This window comes from Ammodytes marinus, assembly GCF_949987685.1.
Source record: "Ammodytes marinus genome assembly, chromosome: 22".
In the NCBI taxonomy this organism is placed as follows: domain Eukaryota; kingdom Metazoa; phylum Chordata; class Actinopteri; order Uranoscopiformes; family Ammodytidae; genus Ammodytes; species Ammodytes marinus.
Window position 1 is genome coordinate 17,989,516 of NC_137226.1, and position 22,889 is coordinate 18,012,404.

The window sequence follows — 22,889 nt, forward strand, 5'->3', positions numbered from 1 at the left end:
ACGTCCACAACATCCTGTATGAAGTACCGCTGCCCGCCCCGGGGAGATCACTCAAGTTCCACGGGGTGTACGAGCCCATCGTGTGCCAGAGGCCCGGACTAGGGGAGCTGCCTCTGGCCGACTTCCCCCTGGCTGAGACCTTCACTCTGCTGGGAGTGGAGAACCTGGTCCAGGTCTTCACCTGCACCCTGCTGGAGATGCAGATCCTCCTGTACTCCTCAGGTAAGGACGGCTTTTAGATTAAGGATTGTATGAGGATTCTGGTAAGAGATAAGGATTGATATGGTAGCTAACCGTTATCTCACTCATACTGTGGGCTGTAGTTCCAGAACTTAATCATGGAGTGAGTCAATCCATTCATTTCAACATATTTTGTGTTGCACTATGCTGTTTAGTGTTTAACTTTCAAAAAGCTTCACATGTATCAATATATTTTACTTTAAAACACACCAAACATGAAACCAATAAGAGGTAGGAGATCATTTGCCCTCACATTGAAATAATGTTGGAATAAGCCACAGACAGCGGACAAGCCTTACCATAGAGTGCGATTGGACCAGGAGTCCAAAAGCACAGGCCTGTACAACAGAAGTAGACTTTTTAGTCAGTCCAACCCCCCGCCCCTCCCCCCCATCAAAACACCCCATCAAAGCACAATTTCCAGTGCATTTCATTTTTCAGTTTGAGTGTTGACATTTCAGTGGAGAGGTTTTGCTTGAACCTAGAGGCAGGCTGTTCTGCTCTATGTACATCCTTACTATGACACATGTTGCCTTGTTAACACAGAAACAGAGGGAAAACAGTCTCAAAGTATTCAGAAGAATCTCTGATGCACTGCAAAGCTTCAGCTACATAGGAAGTCTAAACTGAGACACAGCGATCAGATTTTCCTCCTTCTAGGTTTCCCTTCATCCATTATTCACAGCAGCAGTGAGACACTGTTGTTGGACTGTGTGTGTTCTGCTGGTAAATAGCATCTGCTTTTTGATCTCCTCTGTGGCCTGCTATCACCTTTCGTCCTACATTCTCCTGTCCCACTCTTTCTCAGTTTCACTCTGTCTGCAGCACACACTGTAACACTGTATCTGTTTGGTTATCTACTGTGCTGGATGAGTCATGTCCATAGAAGATGTTAGCACACACGCACCAAACCCACAAATATAAATCTGTATCTACAGTGTACTGGGGGCATGCACATACAGTAGGAGTACCTATTCCTGTGGTGCAGACTTATTACAAGAGCTCAACAAGCAAACTAACTCGACTAACTTGCATTAAAGGCCTACTTCACCAGTGGGAATATGAAGGTGTATTGGACTCTGAGATCATATGTAGTATAAATGTGCAAACATTTTAGAAATCGGTTCATCCTAGCCTGAGAAAAGGCAGAAAGAGTGTTTTATGGTCTCACTGTCTAACCCTACATTTTCCTTACTGTAACATCACAGTAAGGGCTAGGATTAACAGGACAGCTGGGTCAAGGGAAGACTGAGGGAAGACAGAGGGAAGAAAAACCTCAATCATTATATTATGATAGTGATTTCATAATGTTAGAACGCCTGTTCCGTATGGGTGAAGTATTCCTTTAAGTAATGTAAGTGCAGCTGTAAAATGTACAGAACTGGGTCTTTTTTAATTAAGCATGTTGATTAAACCAGGTGTGGACAGTGGCATTATAAACCTAAGACTCCTTGATCTGGGAGACTATCAAGTGAATGCTATGACCTACAAAGAGAGGGCCAGGTGACCAACTGAGGACGCAAGTGAGCTAATCTCTTTTAATCCTTTAATCTACATTGTCACTGCTGGCTCACCATCAATAATAACCTTTATTTGTATAGCACCTTTTAAAATAAGCTTAGTACTGTATTAGCATCACAATGTTATCATAGAGACCACACACTGGTTGTGGGTAGAAAAGTGTTTTATGAGAAAAAGGTTACAAAGGACACATTGTGGTAGGGACTGGAATCAGTGAAAATGCCACTGGTAGTTTTTTAACTTAAAGGTGAAGTAAGCGATTTATTTATGTTAATATAAGTGTTAAATCGCTCTTTATTCATACAGTGATCACTTATGTAGTGTGCGCGTTTCATAAAGCCGATCTCTCAGTCCTTCCCAATGTCTGTTTTGATGGATTTTATCATGTTTTATCACACTTATGGATCTGAGATGATGCTAGATAACTCACTGCTTGAAGACCGCATTGCATTAATGTGGGGACGAAGGAGGGGAATGCTAACTGCAGGAAGTTAGCTTAACTGACCATTCCGCTTACTGAACCTTTTAAATTGCATTTCTCTGTTAGGTTTAGGGTTGGTTAAGGTACAGACATTCTGAACAGAGCTGCTGGTAAATGTTTCACTATTTGACCCACACTATTCGACTCACAAGAATGTGAAGGAAAGTAACATATATTAAATAGATCCTTAAATGTGTAAAATTCTACTTTATTAGTTAGGTAAATCAAAAGCTTTGCCTTCTGGTTCACATCCCTCTTAACATCAATTTCCCTGTAAACCCCCCCCCCCCCCCCCCCATTACTGCTGTGGCTGGACCAATCCGCCTGTCTATCTCACCCTACAGTTTATCCTCACTCATGATTCATGAACAAAACCCACAGACTACTTAAAGGAATAGTTCCAACATTTTGAATTGTAATGTGAATTTTACCATGTAAAAATATAGTGCGCAACACAATGTGGTAAATAAATTAGTCCCAACAAGCAGACAGGAGTGTTTAGTGTTGTAAAGTGTATCTTTTGACCTGGTCCCCTTGACTACCAGTGTGTGAGCTAAGCTAACCTGGATGAGTGACCTTTGCCTATTTCTATATAAAAAATGCACGCTCAGTTCCAGGAAAGGTTTCTGTCGCCTTTTCTTTTAGCCGGAGAGTGAGACAAAAAGCTAAATGTTGAAAATGTTGAACTAATCCTTTAAGGAAGTTCCCTTTTTCCCAAAAGAGTTTAGGTGTCTTTTCATTATCTCTCTGTCGAACCAACTCCTCCACCGCTTTAAAGAACATTTTTAGGGGGAATTTCTCCTTTAATAGACCGTTTGGAGAGACAGAGGTGAAATGGTTCAGAGAGGGGAATGACAGAGAACGACCACGGGCCGAATTCGAACCCCTGGTCTGCAGCCTGTTACTAGCCAAACGTGAGTTGACTTTTATTTTGAAGCCGGTAAGAACAGGAAGTTAGCGCTTCACAGCCCTGCAGTGCTCTAGCTAGAAAGGCAACTCATTCAGCTGCAGAGAAAAGTCAACAGTAGTCTAAAAACAAAGTTTGAAATAAGCCACTGAAGAACAACTTCCAACACATTCACAACAACCTATTTAATTTATCCTAAATTGTACCAATATGTATACTTATTTATTTAATAGGCTATGTTTAATGTTTTAAAGTTTGGTTTTAATTAACAAGGACATTTTCTAAAAATGTTTATTATTATTAATATAATAATTATATGTATATACAAAACATATATAGATATTATTTTTATGGGGAAAAATAATTCTGAATCAGCAAAAAATTGCAATTGGCAGGTTAGATTATTTTGTCTAAATTACAATCAGTGCACCCCTATTCATTCTTCTACAATTATTACTGCACACACTAGGATATAATATTAATTGAGAATCTCAAATGAGACCAAGATGACAGGCTCAAAGGTAATTACAGTGAAATGCAAGGGTTAAGGTTATGCAAGTTTTCGATCATACTTTGTGTGCTACCAAATTCATTTTTGTGCTACTGAATTTTTGCTTGCTAGCACCAGTGCTACCACCTAAAAAAATAAGCGTACAGCCCTGGCCCCCTGCTCCTCCACCTTTTTTAAGTTAACACATTAGGATTGTGTCTCTTCTCCACAGCTTCCCAGCAGTACTGACACCATAGGGCTGGAGGATCAGAAGCTGTCACCTGACTGGCAGACTGTATGTCAGCACACTGTGGCTCTGATCAGATGGGGTGATGTTGGGTCACGGGGTGATTAGGGGACTACAGGCTTCAGGACAGCTTGTGTTTGGACTAGTTGGACATACTGTATACGCCCTGGGCTCTGCTGCTAATGACGGCACCGAAACTGTGAAAAGTCCTCTTAAGTAATCCCTCATCTGGGACATTTCCATGGAAAGAAAATATCCGCTTTTAGCAACGAGAGATTTTTTTTTCTTTCTGATGTATTATCTATGGGGCACGGCAACAGCAGTAGCAAAAGTCAAGCTTGCGAGTAGGAGCTATTCAACATTTTGAGTGATACGGTTAGTAGTACCAAAGGGGCTTGTGTGTGTTCTAATGGGTAAAACAATGTGAGTCTCATTTACATTCTTTGCAGATTGAGACACGAAGATTGATGCCACTCTTCTTACATTTATCTCTCCATCTCGGTCTCAGTAAGTCAATCTGAATGGAAATTAACACACGGCACAAAATTGCCAAATAAAAAATAAATAAATAAGCTAGGACTGTGTGTCTGCTAAATTTAGGGATATACAGTATTACAAATATTAACAGAGTCCATCTCAGAGGACCAGGAGGGAAAAAAAAGAGCCAGGCCTTCTCCTCCCTCATCCCCCCCATCCTTTGACCAAAAAATGGGTCTCCGTGTTTTATTCATCACTGTCAGCGTCAAGGGGCAATCGCTCATGTCGGGAAACGATTAAAGCCTGTCCTCTATCGGGTGAAAAACATTCCTTCCTTTTTTTTTTGTTCAAGCGTTCCTCATTTTTCATCGGAAATTCACAGTTGGCCTTCAGCCAGGGCTCTTGACTGTGTGACATGTCTTTGTCAGGAGCACTCATTTATACGTATTGAGATGAGCATAGTTTGGCTTGAGGCAGGTGATGGAAGGGTTCCGCTCTGTTGGGGAGAGATGGAAGGAAACCCCTGTCTGTGGATGTTAATGAGCCTCTACCCCCTGCCATATGTTCCCACACTCAACCCCAATCAATCTAACCAGCAATCACCCCATGACAGAAAGAGGCTTCATCAGAGCAGCCAGCCCCCTACCTACCTGCCTTCCACACACACCCATTGGTTGTGACAGGTAGGGATAGAAGGAGACATGGGGGGTGTCTCCTCCAATCAGATTGTCTTGGTAATCTGTGTAGATAGTGTACAATCCTATCAGCCAGTGAGAACACAGAGCCAACTGATATGTGTGTAACGACTGATAGAAGCTGTTTCATATAATGTTTTTCATGGTTTTGTACAAGACCCTTTGAGTTGTGGTGAGGGGGAATCTTAAGGCTAAAGAACACAAAGATGTCTACACAACGTGCTTCAACAACTTTGTGGCGATAGTTTGCGGTTTGTCCCTTTCAACATGACGATGCCTCCTTAACAAATCCATCTCCATTCAAAAATAGTTCTCCAATGGTTGGTGTTTGACGAACATAGCTGGCATGCACGGGCAAGACCTGACCTCAATCCCATTCAAACACCTTTGAGATGAACCGGAATGCCCACAGCGAGCCAAGTCTTCAGGCCTGAATTTGACCGTTTTGTTAATACAACGCATTGGGGCTGTGGAAATGATCTGAACCAAGCTTTTATTCAGCAGTCTGAAGCTAAAATAATGCAACCCTATCTTTACTGTCACGCTAAGTGACTCATAACTCCTGTTCCCTCCTCTTACTGTTTCTATGGCTGTGTTCGGAAAGCCATACTAACGTCCTCCCTCCTACATACTCAACATCTATTTACTACATACTATCTACTTAAAGATCGATTTTGTATGCGAGGTGCGTCGAAAACATTCACACTGAAGTCTACTCACGCAATAAAGAATTTCTTCTTCTTATTATAAGATTCTGGCCGTTTAAACGCTGTTTAGCGTATTGCCGCCCTCCACAGGTTAGATATAGAACTAGATTTTTACATACAGTCCTGTGTTGTGCAGGAAATGCAGAATTGTAAATAAAGAATTTAAAAGAAAAGCTTCCTTGTCGTTTGAAAAGATGCAATGCATTGTGGGGCGGTTGAGTAGGAAAAGTATCCAATCCCAAAATCTTCACGTTCCCGGAAGTAAGTACTCATACGGGCATTTCTCGCCTACCCAAACTCGCATACACAACCGTCACATACTCAAATTGACGTCAAAATGAGTGCGAGTATGACGTTAGTATGGCTTTCCGAATACAGCCTTTGATTTCTCATGGGATGCTTCTCAAGGTCTCATCCATTTTGATGTCTTTCTAATCTTCCCTCCTAAACAGTCATCATGATTTGTTATCAGGGTTGCATCTGAATACAAGTCAACCATCCCTACAGTAAGCTGTTCACCACACACCTTCTCTCTCTTCCCTTGTGAGAGTGAGCTGCCTGGGGTTTTATCAGTCCCTTAGATGCAGCGTTCACACTTTCACAATGACTCCACATGTCCCGCCATGTTTTTTCTTTCTTCTTCTTTTCAGAATCATTGAGCCGCGTCTCTGCTGGGTATTTCTGCAAACACCATGCTTGGCCCGTATCAGATTTGTAACTTTCTTAAATGGTTCCATATTATACGCTCGCTCACCGATCACACTTGCTTGTACTTGTCATATATTCAAAGGGAGTTTCTTTGGCGGTGCAGCACATTTTTTAATAGGAGCTCCCGAAAATCTATTTCTATCGAACAATTTGATTTGTTTCAGTGTGAAAATGGGAAAAAAGGGTTGAATTTATGAGGCGTGAAAGAATATGGCTGTGAAGAAGCACTTTTTGAGACACGTCAGGTTATAGCAGTGAAGTGCTTATTAAGCCAGCCGAGACACTGAGGCTAAACCTATGCTGAGGTGTGAGCGTGAAGAGGGAACAGGTAGGATTTGCTGTAACATGAACAAAGAAAAAGAAGTGTTTGAGTCAGATTCCCTCGGTGTGTGTGTGTGTGTGTGTGTGTGTGAGAGGTTGTTTAATACTGAAAGGTGTTCTTTGCAATTTCCTGTCTGTTTGAACAGGAGCCTGGTAGTGTGTGTGTGTGTCTTTGAACCTGTTCAGACTTGAGATAAGGCAAATCAAAACTGAAACATACAGTACACACAGTCACACACACACACACACAGGTGGTATGGTTGTGACAGTGTCTATCTATATATATATCTGCGTGGATGGAAGAGTCTGTAGCTCAAATGAAACCAAACAGAAAGATATAGACACAGATACTTAAGTTAGAGATGCATACTTCAGGTTAAAAGCTGATGTTAGCATTTAGCTAGAAATTGAGGCAACAGATGTTACCATCTTCAGAGCTTTAGTAGAGCTGGGCGATATGGCCAAATAAGTTATCATGATTTTAGAAGAAACAATAATAGTTGGTATGGATAATTATCATGAAAAATATCAAATTATTATTTTCTTCGGGTTGAAAATGTGATAGTTGCCTTTGTATTAAACTAATTCTGATTCCATAGAGACATGGGGAGACTGCCGAAAGTGCAATCCTCATAACACCGTTTGTCTCCATTTAATTTCATTTAATTTTGCATTCTAAATATTATAATATATTTATGCGCCTTATCTCTGCTATACTTTTTATCTGCACTGTGTTCTTGCTCTACTTTTGTGTTTTATTTGTGTCTCAGGAGTTGCTCTCTTCTCTTGTGTTTATTTCTTCTTCTATATTATATATTCTAAGCGTCTTTGAGCACTGGGAAAAGCGCTAAACAAATTTGATCTATTATTATTATTATTATTATTATTATTATTATTATTATTATTATTATTATTATATTGCATTGTTGAGAGGAGCCTGGGCCCTCGACTGCTGCTGTAGTTGTAGTGCATATGCGAATTGATAGCGTGACACGTTCATTATTCAGATTGGGCTGTTGATGTCAGCCATGTTACAGCCCAACAGTGCACCTCTTGTAAACAACATCAACATACTGTATAACCTGCAGACTGCTAATCAATTGACTTTGGAAATGGCTTAATGTGTATGAACAAGCTTGCAAAGTGCAATGGGTGTACTGTACCCACTACACATACGGCTAAAGATGAGATTACACCAGCTCAACATAACAGAGTGAGTCAGTGAAACAAGTTGCTACAAACCACAGTGTCCAACAAAGTGAGAGTTGCATGAATGTGAGTACTGTGAGAAAGAGTCATGGAATTTAATCGTGGCACAGAACAACAAGAGGAGGTGTACCTACACACACACTTATTGGCCTGTCACAACAGGCCTGTTAGCCTGCCATCATCTTTACAACCACTGATAATAATTAACCCATAGTTTGTTCTCGGTGTCAAGTGTGAGCGTGTGAGCGTGTGTGTGTGTGTGTGTGTGTGTGTGTGTGTGTGTGTGTGTGTGTGTGTGTGTGTGTGTGTGTGTGTGTGTGTGTGTGTGTGTGTGTGTGTGTGTGTGTGTGTGTGTGTGTGTGTGTGTGTGTGTGTGTGTGTGTGTGTGTGTGTGTGTGTGTGTGTGTGTGTGTGTGTGTGTGTGTGTGTGTGTGTGTGTGTGTGTGTGTGTGTGTGTGTGTGTGTGTGTGTCCTGCATTCATCATGAACTTGTGTTATGTGTAAAGCATGGAGACCCTTTGGGGCACAACGGTATGTGTGTGTGTTTTTAAGACACTCACACTAACACACACACACACACACACACACACACACACACACACTAACACACACTTCAGAAGAGGACAAACAGCTGCTTCTCGTCAAGTGTCTCTTGTTGAATATAAATCAGTGTGCTGTGTGGTTGCTGCAGTACTTAATGCATTTTCAAAGAAAGTGCACACATTCCATATGTGTGTAGATACGGACTGAGGGACATGCACTGAGCTAGATGGAGTGACAGGCAGTGCGGGTATGAAAGGAGAGAAGCGGCTGATTGGATGAATTGGTTTAACTGTGTCATGTTTTATTCTATTTTTTTTTCATTTTTTTTTCCTGGAAGTCCAGGCTTTTCACTCTGTCCATCATAATAACATCTGATGAAACTGCTGCTGAACTCAATACTAAAGCCAGCCTGCAGCCACTGGCCTTAATCTGTTTTAGGGGAATGGGGGAAAGGCAATACTGTCTCTCTCTCTCACACACACACACACACACACACACACACACACACACACACACACACACATATATATATACAACGTGATTGCAAAGAATCCATCACAATGTAATTCCTCTCAGATTCAACTTTAAATCACTTGATTAAAGTCTCCTGCGCACATCAATACTCGTACATATATGTATTTCATAAACCTCTTACCTTTTTCCCTCTGTTCTGGTGAACAGTGTGCGTAGTGCAATAATATTCTCATTATAGTTATTTTCAAAACGCTCTATAGAATAATCTCAACATACATCAGTGTTTCTCTCTCTCTCTGCGTGACTCTGAAAGCATTAGCACTAGATGAAATTATTCCGGTGAATTGATTTGACTAGGAAGTAGTGTGTGTGTGTGTGTGTGTGTGTGTGTGTGTGTGTGTGTGTGTGTGTGTGTGTGTGTGTGTGTGTGTGTGTGTGTGTGTGTGTGTGTGTGTGTGTGTGTGTGTGTGTGTGTGTGTGTGTGTGTGTGTGTGTGTGTGTGTGTGTGTGTGTGTGTGTGTGTGTGTGTGCAAAGCCTGGTATATCTTCTTCCTCTGTGCCATAGAGCTCCATTGTTGTCCAAACGCTATGACACATCAGTGAGCCACACTGTTGCACTGGGTGACATGTGCCTTTATCACCATAAACACACACACACACACACACACACACACAGTAACCAGTCCCAGTAACGTTTGTTAAGAGCTACACTGAATCAGAATCCAGCATTACTTTAAAGGTTCAGCTAGTGTATTGTATGGTCTTCCTGGGTTTCTACAATGGAGCCCATTTCCACTCAGACAGTGACGGATGGTGCAACTTGAAAAGGTATCTTACCTTGAACCTGAAGACCAGCTTGGATCTGTTTTTTGAAGTGGGTCCTTCTCGACCGTCTCAACAATCTTCCAGTACAATCTAGGGCCAATTTGTTGCTCTTGCAAGTTGCAACCACGTTGATAGATGTTGCCCAAAGTCCCATTGGCCTTACACTTCTTAATGATATTGGCAATGGTGGTCAAAGTTACATCAAGCCCTTACGAGATATTTTTTTTCTTTTACCTTTACTCTAACCATGCTTGACTTGAAGTTTTCTTCCTCTAGTATTTATGGACCAGTCTCTCTTTTACATGTTCATTGTGATGCACACAGTGGCACACAAAAGCACAATGAGTCACTCATTTCCGCCGTTACATTGGCCGCATGAGTATTGAAACATAATTGCCAGCTTAAGGCAATGCTGCCAATCAATCATATTTCAAAGGGTACCAATCATTGTGTCCAAGCTATTTTAGAACACCGTTGTAGAATATGCACTAGACATTTCTTATGTTCCACTGCAAACTAAATATAACCCTTTTGTTGATGATAAAACATGTTTTAATGTTGACTCTCCCTGTCTCTCTGTCTCTCTCTCGCTCTGTCTCTCTCTTCTCTCTCTCTCTCTCTCTCTCTCTCTCTCTCTCTCTCTCTCTCTCTCTCTCTCTCTCTCTCTCTCTCTCTCTCTCTCTCTCTCTCTCTCTCTCTCTCTCTCTCTCAGACTACCAGCGGTTGATGACGGCAGCCGAGGGCATCACCACGCTGCTCTTCCCCTTCCAGTGGCAGCATGTGTACGTCCCCATCCTGCCCGCCTCTCTGCTTCACTTCCTGGACGCGCCGGTGCCCTACCTGATGGGTCTGCAGTCTAAAGAGGGCACCGACCGCTCCACCCTGGAGCTCCCCCAGGAGGTACACAGCCAAAGCAGGCTACTGTTAATGCTCTATGGGTTGGACAAGTCTAAGCATCCACAGTAAAGGTTCAGTTAGCGGAATGGTCAGTTTAGCTAACTTCCAGTCAGTGACCGCAGTTAGCAGTCCCCACGTCATCCACATTAATGCACTGCGGTCTTCAATCAGCGAGTTATCTAGCATCATCTCGGATCCACAAGTGTGATAAAACAGGATTAAAAACCATCAAAACAGACATTGGGAAGGATTTTTACCTGCTCCGCCATTGTAGGCGCATAGGCTTGATGAGTGTATAAATTACAGTGTTCCCTCTAGTATAGTCAAACAAGGTGTGGAGGTTTTGTGCATGCACAAGATGCAGCATTATCTGCAGTCAGTGCTCATTGTGGCTGAGAGTGCACTGTCCAAGGCCGACCTGAATCACACACACACACACACACACACACACACACACACACACACACACACACACACACACACACACACACACACACACACACACACACACACACACACACACACACACACACACACACACACACACACACACACACACACACACACACACACACACACACACACACACACACACACACACACACACACACACACACACACACACACAGAGAGAGAGACTACCAGGCTCCTGTTCAAACAGACAGGAAATTGCAAAGAACACCTTTCAGTATTAAACATCCTCTCTCACACACACACACACACACACACACACACACACACACACACACACACACACACTCTCAAACACAATTGGACAGGGAATTACCTATTGTTCACATCGAGGCAAACATGGTTCTGAAGTGTATTTTCTTCTCTTCATTCTTCCTGCCTTCTTGTTATTTCAAACCCCAGGCCTTGTCAGACAGTGAGGAGGAGAATGGACTATGGAATTAAACCAGCGTTTAGCCCGATCCTTTGGTTTAGGTTAATATGTGTCTGTGTATTCATGTGGTGGGGAGAGATAAAGCCCTAACAAAGCCCAACATCCAGGCCTCGCTAGCTTCCGGCTTTGCTGTACTCCCAGCCCTCGTTAATCCAGCACATTCCATATGGATGCTAATGATACAAGCTAACACACACACACATACTGTACACACACACACACACACACACACACACACACACACACACACACACACACACACACACACACACACACACACACACACACACACACACACACACACACACACACACACACACACACACACACACACACACACACACACACACACACACACTATCTCTCTCTCACACAATCACTCACAAACACCACAACACACACACACACACTCTCTCACTATCTCTCTCTCACACACTCAAACACACACACACACACACACACACACACACACACACACACACACACACACACACATACACACACACACACACTCTCTCTATCATGCTCTCGCTTTCTCTCTCTCACTCTCTCACACTCACACACACACACACACGCACACACACACACACACACACACACCCACACACACACACACATAGAGAGAGGGGTCCCCCGCCTTCCCTAGAATGGTGAATCTCCCCGCGTTAACTGAGCGAGCCTTTGAAGTGGCATTGCCCTAGAAAATGGGCCGATGATGAAAGAAAGCATGTCTTAAAAGCAGAGCAGAACATACGGATGTAATTGGGGAAATAATGCCAGAGAAAAGTTTGCCTTTTTGAACCATGTCCCACTCAGACAAGATTATCAAGTACGTATATTACATACACACGTTTCCATTTGAATTTAGATCCAAACTAGAGCAACCGTTCTAGAGACAGAGGTTTGCAGGAGTTCTCCAAGTGTGTGTTTTTATTTATTCAGCTGGACAAGCAGTGCTGATGTGACCGCTCACAGATGTCTATGTGACTGTGTGTGTGTATCAATGTTCCCAGGTCAGTTCACTGCTGTCCCTCTGAGATCAGGGTGACATCAGTTTAAAATCCAATGGTGAAAGCAACAAGATCAGTGAGACAATCAGACAGGTTGTGAAAAGAACCTTCAAAACCAATGGAAAACAGCCTAATAGCTATAATTGAGCATTGATTGTTAATTGATGGACATTGTCCCTTTTTGATTAAATAAAGATAGAGAAACAAAGTGTAAAAGAGAAAATGCTGATAATTACCAGACATCCCTCAGAGAACCAGCCACCTGCTTCTACTCTGAACTACTGTATTGATGACTGTTAGTTGTGCCTAGTTCTGATATTTTGGAATGCACTCACTTTCAGTTTGACTTCCATCTAAAGTAGTTCTATTGGGACACTCTAGTTTTGGCTGATCAACAGCAGCCTTTCAAAGGAAAATGGACTTGATTTATATAGCACTTTTTAGCCGATTTTCTCAGCCCCAAAGCCCTTTACATTTCTTACCACATACACACACTCATACACCGATGGCAGTAGCTGCCATGAAAGGCGCCCTCTGAACCATCGGGAGCAATTTGGGGTTCAGTGTCTTGCCCAGGGACACCTCGACATGTGGCGGGTAGGCAGGGGATTGAACCTCCGACCCTGCACTCCAGAGGCGATCTCCCTACCCACTGCGCCATGATCTCATTACCAATGGTCATGTTTGAGCATTTTTTGAACTTCAGTGTTCTTAGTGCTGTAGCTGTAGCGTTGTAATCTATTTTGCGGCTCCATATTTAGATGTAAGAGGTCTGAATTTCAATCTCTCTGCGTGTCTGTGGGTTTTAAGTGGTTTAGAGAGGCATTATCAGAGGTTTTGCTTTAATCCCATCTGCGAGTGTGATGCTAACTCCATTATGTCAGATTAAGGGTTGATCCAGGACAATGTGCTGTTATCAATCACACATTGACCTACATTCTCCTGGCCGTACCCCCACACATCTCCTCCCAGCCCCGGAGAGCATTCTGTCCACCCACAGAGGACATTAGGAGGACATCTTGATTTTGTGGTTTTCATATTCCTCAGTGCGATAAATCGTCAAGAATATCGTCTTAATTGTTGTTTTTTGAACAGTGTGAAATGACAATATCGAGTCACTCATCTCACTTGAAGAATCAAAACACATCTGAGCGCTGATTGAAGGGATGATTTGCAATATAATTTAGATTTTCTTTAAGTTGACCATTTTGAGGGTTTTATTAACAAATATGTAAGGGGTTGTAAAATATCCTAATTTATCATTATTGGCAAAAAAATCCCGAATTTATCTAGAATATTATTTATTGTCAATATTGCACACCCCTACTACTGAGCGTTGTTGTTGTAATATGTATATATATATTTTTCCCTGTCCTAGGCCAACCTGTGTTTCGTGGACATCGACAACCACTACATAGAGCTCCCGGAGGACTTCCCCCACTTCCCCAACAAGGCGGAGTTTGTGAAGGAGCTGAGCGAGGTGCTGGTTAGTTTTGGGATCCCTGCTAACACGGGGGCTCCTCCACGGACCCGCAAGAGCCCGGGAGGCAGCACACCCAGCAGCGCCCCCTCCACGCCGGGCAGAGAGAGGAAGACCTTCGCCCTGAAGGAGCTGGAGGACGACGGGCGCAACGGGAACCTAGCCGCTAACGAGCTAGCTGTCCTGGAGCTGCTGCAGGGGAATGCCACCCTGGAGAGACTGCAGGTGATCAGAGATTTAACATTTCTCCCAGATTTAAAATGACCCTTTGATCTAGAGATATTTATATGGACATCTCAGGGGGCTGCAAAGTGGTGATAGTGGGGAGGTTTAGTGACTTTTGGCTCTCGAGAACATCATGAGCTTTGTCTTGTCTGAATTTAAAACAAGTTTTAAATCAAAGTGGGCCTTGGGTCAGAGGGAGAAGGCAAGGGGCTCTGCCTGGGTGAAGGGTCTCCCAGCCAGGGAGAGGGATGGCAGGCCTGGGGTCAGAGGGACAAGGCACTGGGGATCTGCCTGGGTGAAAGGTGTCGCAGCCATTCCCAGACTCTTTGTCAGTCTGGAGCTGACAAAGAGCCTTATTTGGGGTAGACGCAGGCAGAGCAGTAAATAATTGTGTCGTCAGCAAAAAATAATTAATTTTCTATTTGAAACATTTCGATCAAGCATTTTGTTTTGCTCCCAGGCACCCAAAAGAACATTGGGCCCAGCAAGTTTCGCTTCCTCTCTCTTTTTGGCTATCGATTGGTCAAACACGAGAAACTTATTTGCGTGCACGTCGAAAATTAAAGTTTAGATGGAGGTTTTGAGGTTATAAATCTCCCAGCACCGCAATAAAGTTCTACTCTTCCGTTCTGACCCATAAGCCTTTTTTTCTTCCGTGTTTTGTTTCGATTCCACAACCCCCAGGCTCTGACCAGGCGCACAGGGGTGACCGTAGCCCGCGTGGACGCACTGCGGGCTGGGGTGAAGGCTCCGGGCACACAGGCCGACGAGGAGGAGCTGAGGAATGCGAAGCTAAACGTCCAGCTGAGGGAGGTGTTCGCCGGCCGCTTCACCGCCATGTTCTCAGACTACGAGGCCTTCGTCATCCAGAGCGCCCCCGACCTGGAGGCCTGGCTCACCAACAGGGAGCAGATGCACAACTTCGACAAGGTGATTTAAAATCAAGCGCCAACACACACACACACACACACACACACACACACACACACACACACACACACACACACACACACACACACACACACACACACACAAGCGGGGGAAACTTCCGTCTATGTTAAAGGTGGAGTGAGCGATTCTGGAGAGTGCTTTTTATCAAAATTCAGTGAATATCTCATCACGATCCGCTGAAAACTAAATTGAGTGTTAATATACAGCCTAGGCTCTGTGAACAGGTATGTTGCTAGATACTGTGGGCCCGTAGCTAGCAGCTAATTCTTTCAACACACACACACAATAGGTAGCAGATCGTGAGGAGATATTCACTAATTTTGACGAGAACTGTTTTTGTCAACAAAGCATTCTCCAGAATCACTAACTGCACCTTTAATTATGTATCAATGTTAATAAGAGAGGGCTCTTTGTAGGACTGCTGACGTAATTCTATGAATTGTGTTCATGTTACTCTGGAAAACAAATTTAGTTCTATATTATGTCATGTGCTTGTATAATTAATGATGGTCTGTATTCAGAGCAGTGTAGCTGTAAATGAGAGTGTTTGCATACTACATGCAGCATGTTTCCCTTGTGAATAGTGTACACACAGTTGTGCTGTTGTGCTGTGCCTTATTTGTACAGTTATTTGCATAAGTTTAAGTGAAAAGCATTTTTTGATGAATGGCTGTTATGTCTAAGTTGACCTTTCGCAGCAGTTTGTTTCATAAATGTTTGATATTTGCAATTCCTTTTAATAGTACAAATAATAGAGACATATTTGGCTTGGTGATGTGAGTCTGCAGCCGGTATTATGCCAGATTATAATATGATATGGATGATAGTAGCACCACAGCTGCCCCCCGTTTCTTAGTCTTCATCCATTTGGGTGATCTCTAAATTGGTTAAAAGTGCTTTTTTCCAGCAATGCAGTGGACATTTTCTTTGGCCTTTTTCTCTTCTCTGAAAGATATTTACAGTGAGGCTTCAGACAATGGTGTATTTGCATTAAAGGAACACAGTAAAACAGGGGGATCACAGTTATTGACTCCTATGCTTTGGTAGTATGTTGGCTAATATAAGAAAACAGACAGTGCGTTCATCTCTGTATATATCTCTGTATATATCTCTGTATATATCTCTTATGCTTGTGCCCACTCCAGGCTTCGTTCCTGTCGGACCAGCCAGAGCCCTACCTGCCCTTCCTGTCTCACTTCATAGAGACCCAGATGTTCGCCACCTTCATAGATAATAAGATCATGTCCCAGTGGGAGGACAAGGAGCCTCTTCTCAGGGTGTTTGACGCTCGCATAGACAAGGCCCGCCTCTACAACGTGCGCGCCCCCAGCCTGCGCTCATCCTGCTACCAGAGGTGCTCCATACTCAAGGAATCTGGTAAGGATGGCAGGGAGAGTGAAAAACAAATCAAATCAAATCAAATCAGTACAGTATTTGTATAGCCCAATATCACAAATAGACATGTGCCTCAGTGGGCTTTACATTCCATACAGTATGACACCCTGCCCTTAGACCCTTAGCTCGGCTGAGAAAAAACTCCCAGGAAAAAAATAAACTTTATCGGGATTAAAAAATTGAGAAACCTCAGGGAGAGTTGACAGAGTAAGGGATCCCTCTCCCAGGACGGACATACTGCAATAGATGTTGTAAGTAGAGAAAATCATGAAGGAGTCAATCATAGCGTGTGAGTGCTAGGATGTGTTCCAGCGTGGTATACGATATGATGGGGTACAGTACGGTACGTTACACAATACAGTATGATAACATACAATACAATATGATACGGCTTTATCGTCAGGGTAAGTCTGTGATGTGTCTAGCATCGCAGCAGCTCCATTTACAACGTCACAAAAAAAACAGAAATCAAAAACAGAACCCAAGAAGGACACACATTCATCATTAGATTAAAATAACAGAACATTTCAGGTTCTAACCTTTTTATTTATACAGGTAAATCCCATTGAGGCCGAAGACTCTTGAGTCTTTTGCAAGGGAGACCTGTTTTCCTTTCCCACGTTACCATTCACACACACATTCATACACCGATAGCAGGCTAACTATCGACATTCACACGAGGCAAGTTGGGTGAAGTGTCTTGCCCAAGGACACAACAACTCTGACACAGGTGGCAGGGCGGGGATCGAACCTCCAACCCTTTGATCATCGGCCGACCCGCTCTACCAACTGAGCCACAGTCGCCTGGTTGGAGGATAACAAATTGTACTCAAATTGTGTTCTGAACGTGGTTGGGTTCAGAAGAAATGTCGTTGGCCATCCCCTTAGCATCCCTTGGCTTAACATGTCCTTTCTAAGCACTTTGTGTTAAGAAAGGTTCTATATCAATATATAAATATCAATGTTATGTTTTTATAGTACAACGATTCATACAATCACCGGTCACGGGAAACATCAGTCAAATTTGAATCCAAATAGTTGGAGAGGCTTCTCCTCCACGCAAATAGGTAATGACTTTACAACAGGAAAGAAGGTCATTGGTGGGCTCGCTTTACTGTACATGCTTGTCCTTCCTTCAAATCATACCATTCATCCATTAGCCAAGGTCAGTCTGCACTACTGCACAATATGCAATTTAAAAACACACACACACACACACACACACACACACACACACACACACACACACACACTGCCTCCATCTTCTCCTTCCCATCTTAATCTCTAATGTACAGTATGCTCTTGGAGTAGCCCAGTTCTCCCCAGTGTACTGAAAAACTCCACCTCTCCATCTCTCTCTCTACATCTCAACACAGCACACACTCCATCACTGCCTCTCCCATATTAGTGCAGGCACACGCTCTCTCTCTCTCTCTGACACCGTGTTTCTGTAGGACTGTTTGCTCAGGCCTTTTTTTTCATTCTTGTGGTGTTCTTAATGAGAGCTGCTAGGCTTGGTTAGGCTTTTAATTGTTGCTGAATGTGCAGTGTGAGGCAGGAGGTCAGACTCAGGACTTTGTGGTTTATAGAGCTGTGAAAGAGCAAGATGGCAGGTTTACATGTGTATTTAAAATGATAAATAAAAATGGTAAATGGACTTGACTTGTCTAGCGCATTTTAGCCGATTTTCTCAGCCCCAAAGCGCTTTACATTTCTTACCACATTCACCCATTCACACACACACTCATACACCGATGGCAGTAGCTGCCATGCAAGGCGCCCTCTGAACCATCGGGAGCAATTTGGGGTTCAGTGTCTTGCCCAGGGACACTTCGACATGTGGCGGGTAAGCGGGGGATTGAACCTCCGACCCTGCACTCCAGAGGCGACCGCCCTACCCACTTCGCCACTGCCGCCCCAATTTATTTAAAAATGACTAGCTGTTCATAAATATAAAGGGTTTTCTCAGTGGAGATTATGAATCGATACATTAAAAGAGTTCTTACATAGGAAGTATTTGTTAAGTATTTACACCCACTAACCCTTGAACAAATGTACAGTAGTTTGATAATTAATTATATAAACCGGGGAGATCCAGAGATGACTTGATAACAGCTTAGTAAGATTTAACACCTATTCTAAAATACAATTAAAAAAACGGCTAACTCTGAAACACACATTTCTCCACCTACAGTATGTAGTTAGCTAGCTTAACGTTGTTATTCTAAAAAATATTGATGGATTCTAACCCACCACAGACATGAGTTTGACATGGATTTCATCAGCCTCCTGTAAAGAAAGCAAATATGCATTGTACATGAAAGGTTTACAAACTCATTTTCTGGAAGAAGTGTCACAGTTCTTTTGCCAATCAGATTCATTTTGTTATTCTTTTATTTCACTTTTTATTTTAGTTTTTTTTAATCATAAAAAGTGTGACAGGATTTAATGTGAGTGCAGTGTGTTTCAACATTAAACATCTATCCATCTCAAATGTTATGGAGTGTTACAAACACAAACTGAAACGGCTTAAGGACCTACTTCACCAGTGGGAATATGAAGGTGTATTGAACTCTGAGATCCCATGTAGTATAAATGTGCAAACATCTTAGAGATCAGTTCATTCTAGCCTGAGAAAAGGCAGAAAGAGTGTTTTTATGGTCTCACTGTCTAACCCTACATTTTCCCATGTGTGATGTCACACATGGGAAAGTGTATGGTTAGGATTAACAGGCCGGCTGGGCCAAGGGAAGACTTACGAAAGACTGAGGGAAGAAAAACCTCATTCATTATATTATAATAGTGATTTTATAATGATAGAACGCCGGTTCTGTATGGGTGAAGTATTCCTTTAATAAACGGTATCAGACTAATATTTATCAGTGTGATGGTATGAACAACACAGCTGAATGCAGTCTGACTTGCTTTCTCTTTAGCTCAACGCTCTCAGCTTTGCAGCGTTTCATAGCTCACATCCCAGTCATCTCCTATGTAAATGATCAGGCTCATCCCAGTTTATCCCTACATTCTCTGCTGTGTTACTGTGTGCGTCAGTGCACTTCGTCTACCCACACACACACTGTCTCACTAATTAGACCCAGCCATGTAAGGATTTAATTGCAGCGATAGAGAGAGAGAGAGAGGGGGTGAGCTCATTAGGAGGCGACGGTGCATTCAGGTACCCAATTATTACCCAGACAATAGTCCAGCCTTTCTCTGCCCTCTCTCTCTCTCTCTCTCTCTCCTCCCCCCCTCCCTCCCTCCCTCCCTCCCTCCCTCCCTCCCTCCGCCTGCCTTCCCCTGGTTTGTGGTGACTGGGGCTCACTGATACTGCTAATACCGCGCCTCCTATGAGCCTATGAGGACTGTAGTCACACACAACACAAAGTCCTGGAACAAGGGCAACATAACCCAGACAGTTTGAAGCAAAAGCTGTGTTGACAGACGGCTAGATAAGCGCGCTGTGTGTGTGTGTGTGTGTGTGTGTGTGTGTGTGTGTGTGTGTGTGTGTGTGTGTGTGTGTGTGTGTGTGTGTGTGTGTGTGTGTGTGTGTGTGTGTGTGTGTGTGTGTGTGTGTGTGTGTGTGTGTGTGTGTGTGTGTGTGTGTGTGTGTGTGTGTGTGTGTGTGTGTGTGTGTGTGTGCTGTGTCAGTGGTAGGACAGGATAAGGCAGCCCAAAGGACAAAAAGAGACATATCATTGGGTGAGAGGGATATGAGAGGAGAGTGCAACTCATCTCTGATTCATAATGCGAACAATATGTTTTCAAATATATATGACTTTCAATCACACTACAATAGACTAGGTACGTCTTGTGCAATTGGGGACAAAAAAACGATTAGATTTTTGGGTCAGTGGTTAGGGTTACGTTTAGACAAGTACTGGTTAAGGTTAGGGTAAGGGTCCACGAAATACATTTAGGTCTGAAGTCTGTAGATAATCCAAAAGTTACACAAAAAAGTGTGTGTGTGTGTGTGTGTGTGTGTGTGTGTGTGTAATCTGCTCGTGTCTTGTTGTTTGCCATTGTCAGGTGATGTCTGTCTCTGTGGCTACACTTCAGATAAAATGTCCAATACGTCCCTCCGATCATTGACCTCCTATCATAACATGGACTGCACAAGATGTACTTGACAGAGATGTAATACTCTGTTTCCTGCCCAGGGACTACAGATGAAAATGAGTTTATAGCTAACTCTAGTACTGCTTATGTGCTGTGCATTGTCCCTGTTAAATAAATAAACTACAACTAAACAAAGTAGAAATAAGGAAAAGGGTTAATATGACATTTTTCTTCCTAATTGTTAATAACAACAACAACAATAATCTAAATTATGTTCTATACCTTTCAAAACAAAGTGCTTTACAAGGCAAAAACAGATAATAAAGTCAACACAATCTAAAAAACTGATTTTCCACCGTATGAACTGTGTGTGTGTGTGTGTGTGTGTGTGTCCCCACAGCCCAGACCATAGAGCAGAGGCTGATGAAGATAGACCACACAGCCATCCACCCCCACCTGCTGGACATGAAGATCGGACAGGGGAAGTACCAGCAAGGCTTCTTCCCCAAGCTGCAGGCAGACGTGCTCAACACTGGGCCCATCAACAACAAGTCAGTCAAACCTCCACTACTGTAGCGCTTTGTCGGTTTAAGAAACTACCCCTGCGTTCCAAATCACATACTCTTTCTTTTTACTACACTACATACTAAAGTACAGAAGAGTTTTAGGGCCACAGGAGAGGGAAAAAAACAGATAAGGAAGTTTTTCATAAAGTCGAGAAATGTCAAGAATAAAGACAAATACTGCAAAATGCTATTGAACTTAGTGAGGCTTTTTATGAATTTTCAGCATACTACAATTGCATGGGATTGGAACAAAGGGTTTTTGTTTTGGAGAGAGTAAGGGCTAGCTGCTTCCCACTGCCTCCAGTCTTAAACGGTAACCTAAGCTAAGCTAACCAGGTCTTGGCTATGTTTTAACCAATGGGTATCGAAGCTCAAAACTCTTGCTCTTATTTGCACATTGTTTTGCAGATGGTCTAATAGAACGGCCACGGCTCAGAGGAAGAAAGACCGTCACAGACAACAAACAGAGCACCTGCACCTGGACAACGACCTGAAAGAGGTAGAACAACCTCCTCACACCCAGCCATAGCTGCCCTCAGCAAGGCCTGTCCCCTTTGAATGACATGTCCCCTTTGAATGACATGTCCCCTTTGAATGACATGTCCCCTTTGAATGACATGTCCCCTTTGAATGGCCTGTCCCCTTTGAATGACATGTCCCCTTTGAATGGCCTGTCCCATCTACTGTCCTCTAAAGCTATGTAGTGTACAGGCATGTCTTTATTCTCTCTGTACAGGTGCATCTAAAAATATATATATAGAATATCAATGAAAAGTTATTTCCTTTCATTCAAAAAGCGAAACTTTCCTCTATTCTAGATTCATGACACATAAATGAAATGAATCTAGAGAACACATACTTTTCAGCAGGTTGACATTACTGTATTATAAACCCTTTGTGTTTGGTTCGATTGGATTTATGGAATATTCATATATTTTGGAGATAGTGGATTTTTTTTGTAACAAAAGAAAGGCCTGACATATTTCACTTAGTGTCATGAATCTAGAGTGTATGAAAGTGTCACTTTTTTGAGTGGACTTTTCTGTGATATCCTCCCAATTTTTCTTTTTTGCTGCACCGCCACCTACAGTCTGTGTGTCTCATTGCATCATATATTTCTATTTCTGTTTCTCTTTGGGCTTTTTTTCTGTCTTTGTTTCTTTAAAAGACTTCATCTGCATGCTGCCTTGTGTTTTAGTCTTGCGTTCTTGTCTTCCTGTGTTCTGTTGCCCTGCTCTGTCTGGTCTCGTGGGGGGGGGGGGGGGACATGGCCAACAGCAGGTGGAGGGCTGTCTCGTCCTGCAGAACTCCATGGCCTTTTGGGAGTGGGACAAAGCGTCCCCCCCGCCTATCAAACCGCCCAAAAAATCAGCGTCCGCCTCGTGCCTGGTATGTGGAGGAGCTGCCTGTTGTTGTGGACTACCTCTCACCCAACCCCCCCCCCCCCCTCCACTCCTTTATAACCTTTACCCCAAAGTGTACACCCGTTCTTAGGGGGTTTTAAAGGTGTAGTCAGTGATTCTGGAGAACGCTTGTTGTCAAAATTGCTTTTTTTTT

At 43.0% G+C, this 22,889-nt stretch overlaps 1 protein-coding gene across 2 annotated transcripts in view; it reads left to right on the forward strand.

Annotated features, from left to right (window-relative positions):
* Nucleotides 1–22,889, forward strand: part of dennd5b (DENN/MADD domain containing 5B) — an 82,912-nt gene that overhangs the window by 39,793 nt on the left and 20,230 nt on the right. For both annotated transcript variants that reach the window (XM_080051247.1, XM_080051248.1), the window contains 7 exons: nucleotides 1–222; nucleotides 10,558–10,745; nucleotides 14,035–14,361; nucleotides 15,046–15,291; nucleotides 16,458–16,689; nucleotides 21,167–21,317; nucleotides 21,741–21,831. The exon at nucleotides 1–222 is cut by the window's left edge and continues 481 nt beyond it. In XM_080051247.1, coding sequence (XP_079907373.1) covers nucleotides 1–222; nucleotides 10,558–10,745; nucleotides 14,035–14,361; nucleotides 15,046–15,291; nucleotides 16,458–16,689; nucleotides 21,167–21,317; nucleotides 21,741–21,831 — 1,457 coding nt within the window. The remainder of the gene's footprint in view (nucleotides 223–10,557; nucleotides 10,746–14,034; nucleotides 14,362–15,045; nucleotides 15,292–16,457; nucleotides 16,690–21,166; nucleotides 21,318–21,740; nucleotides 21,832–22,889) is intronic.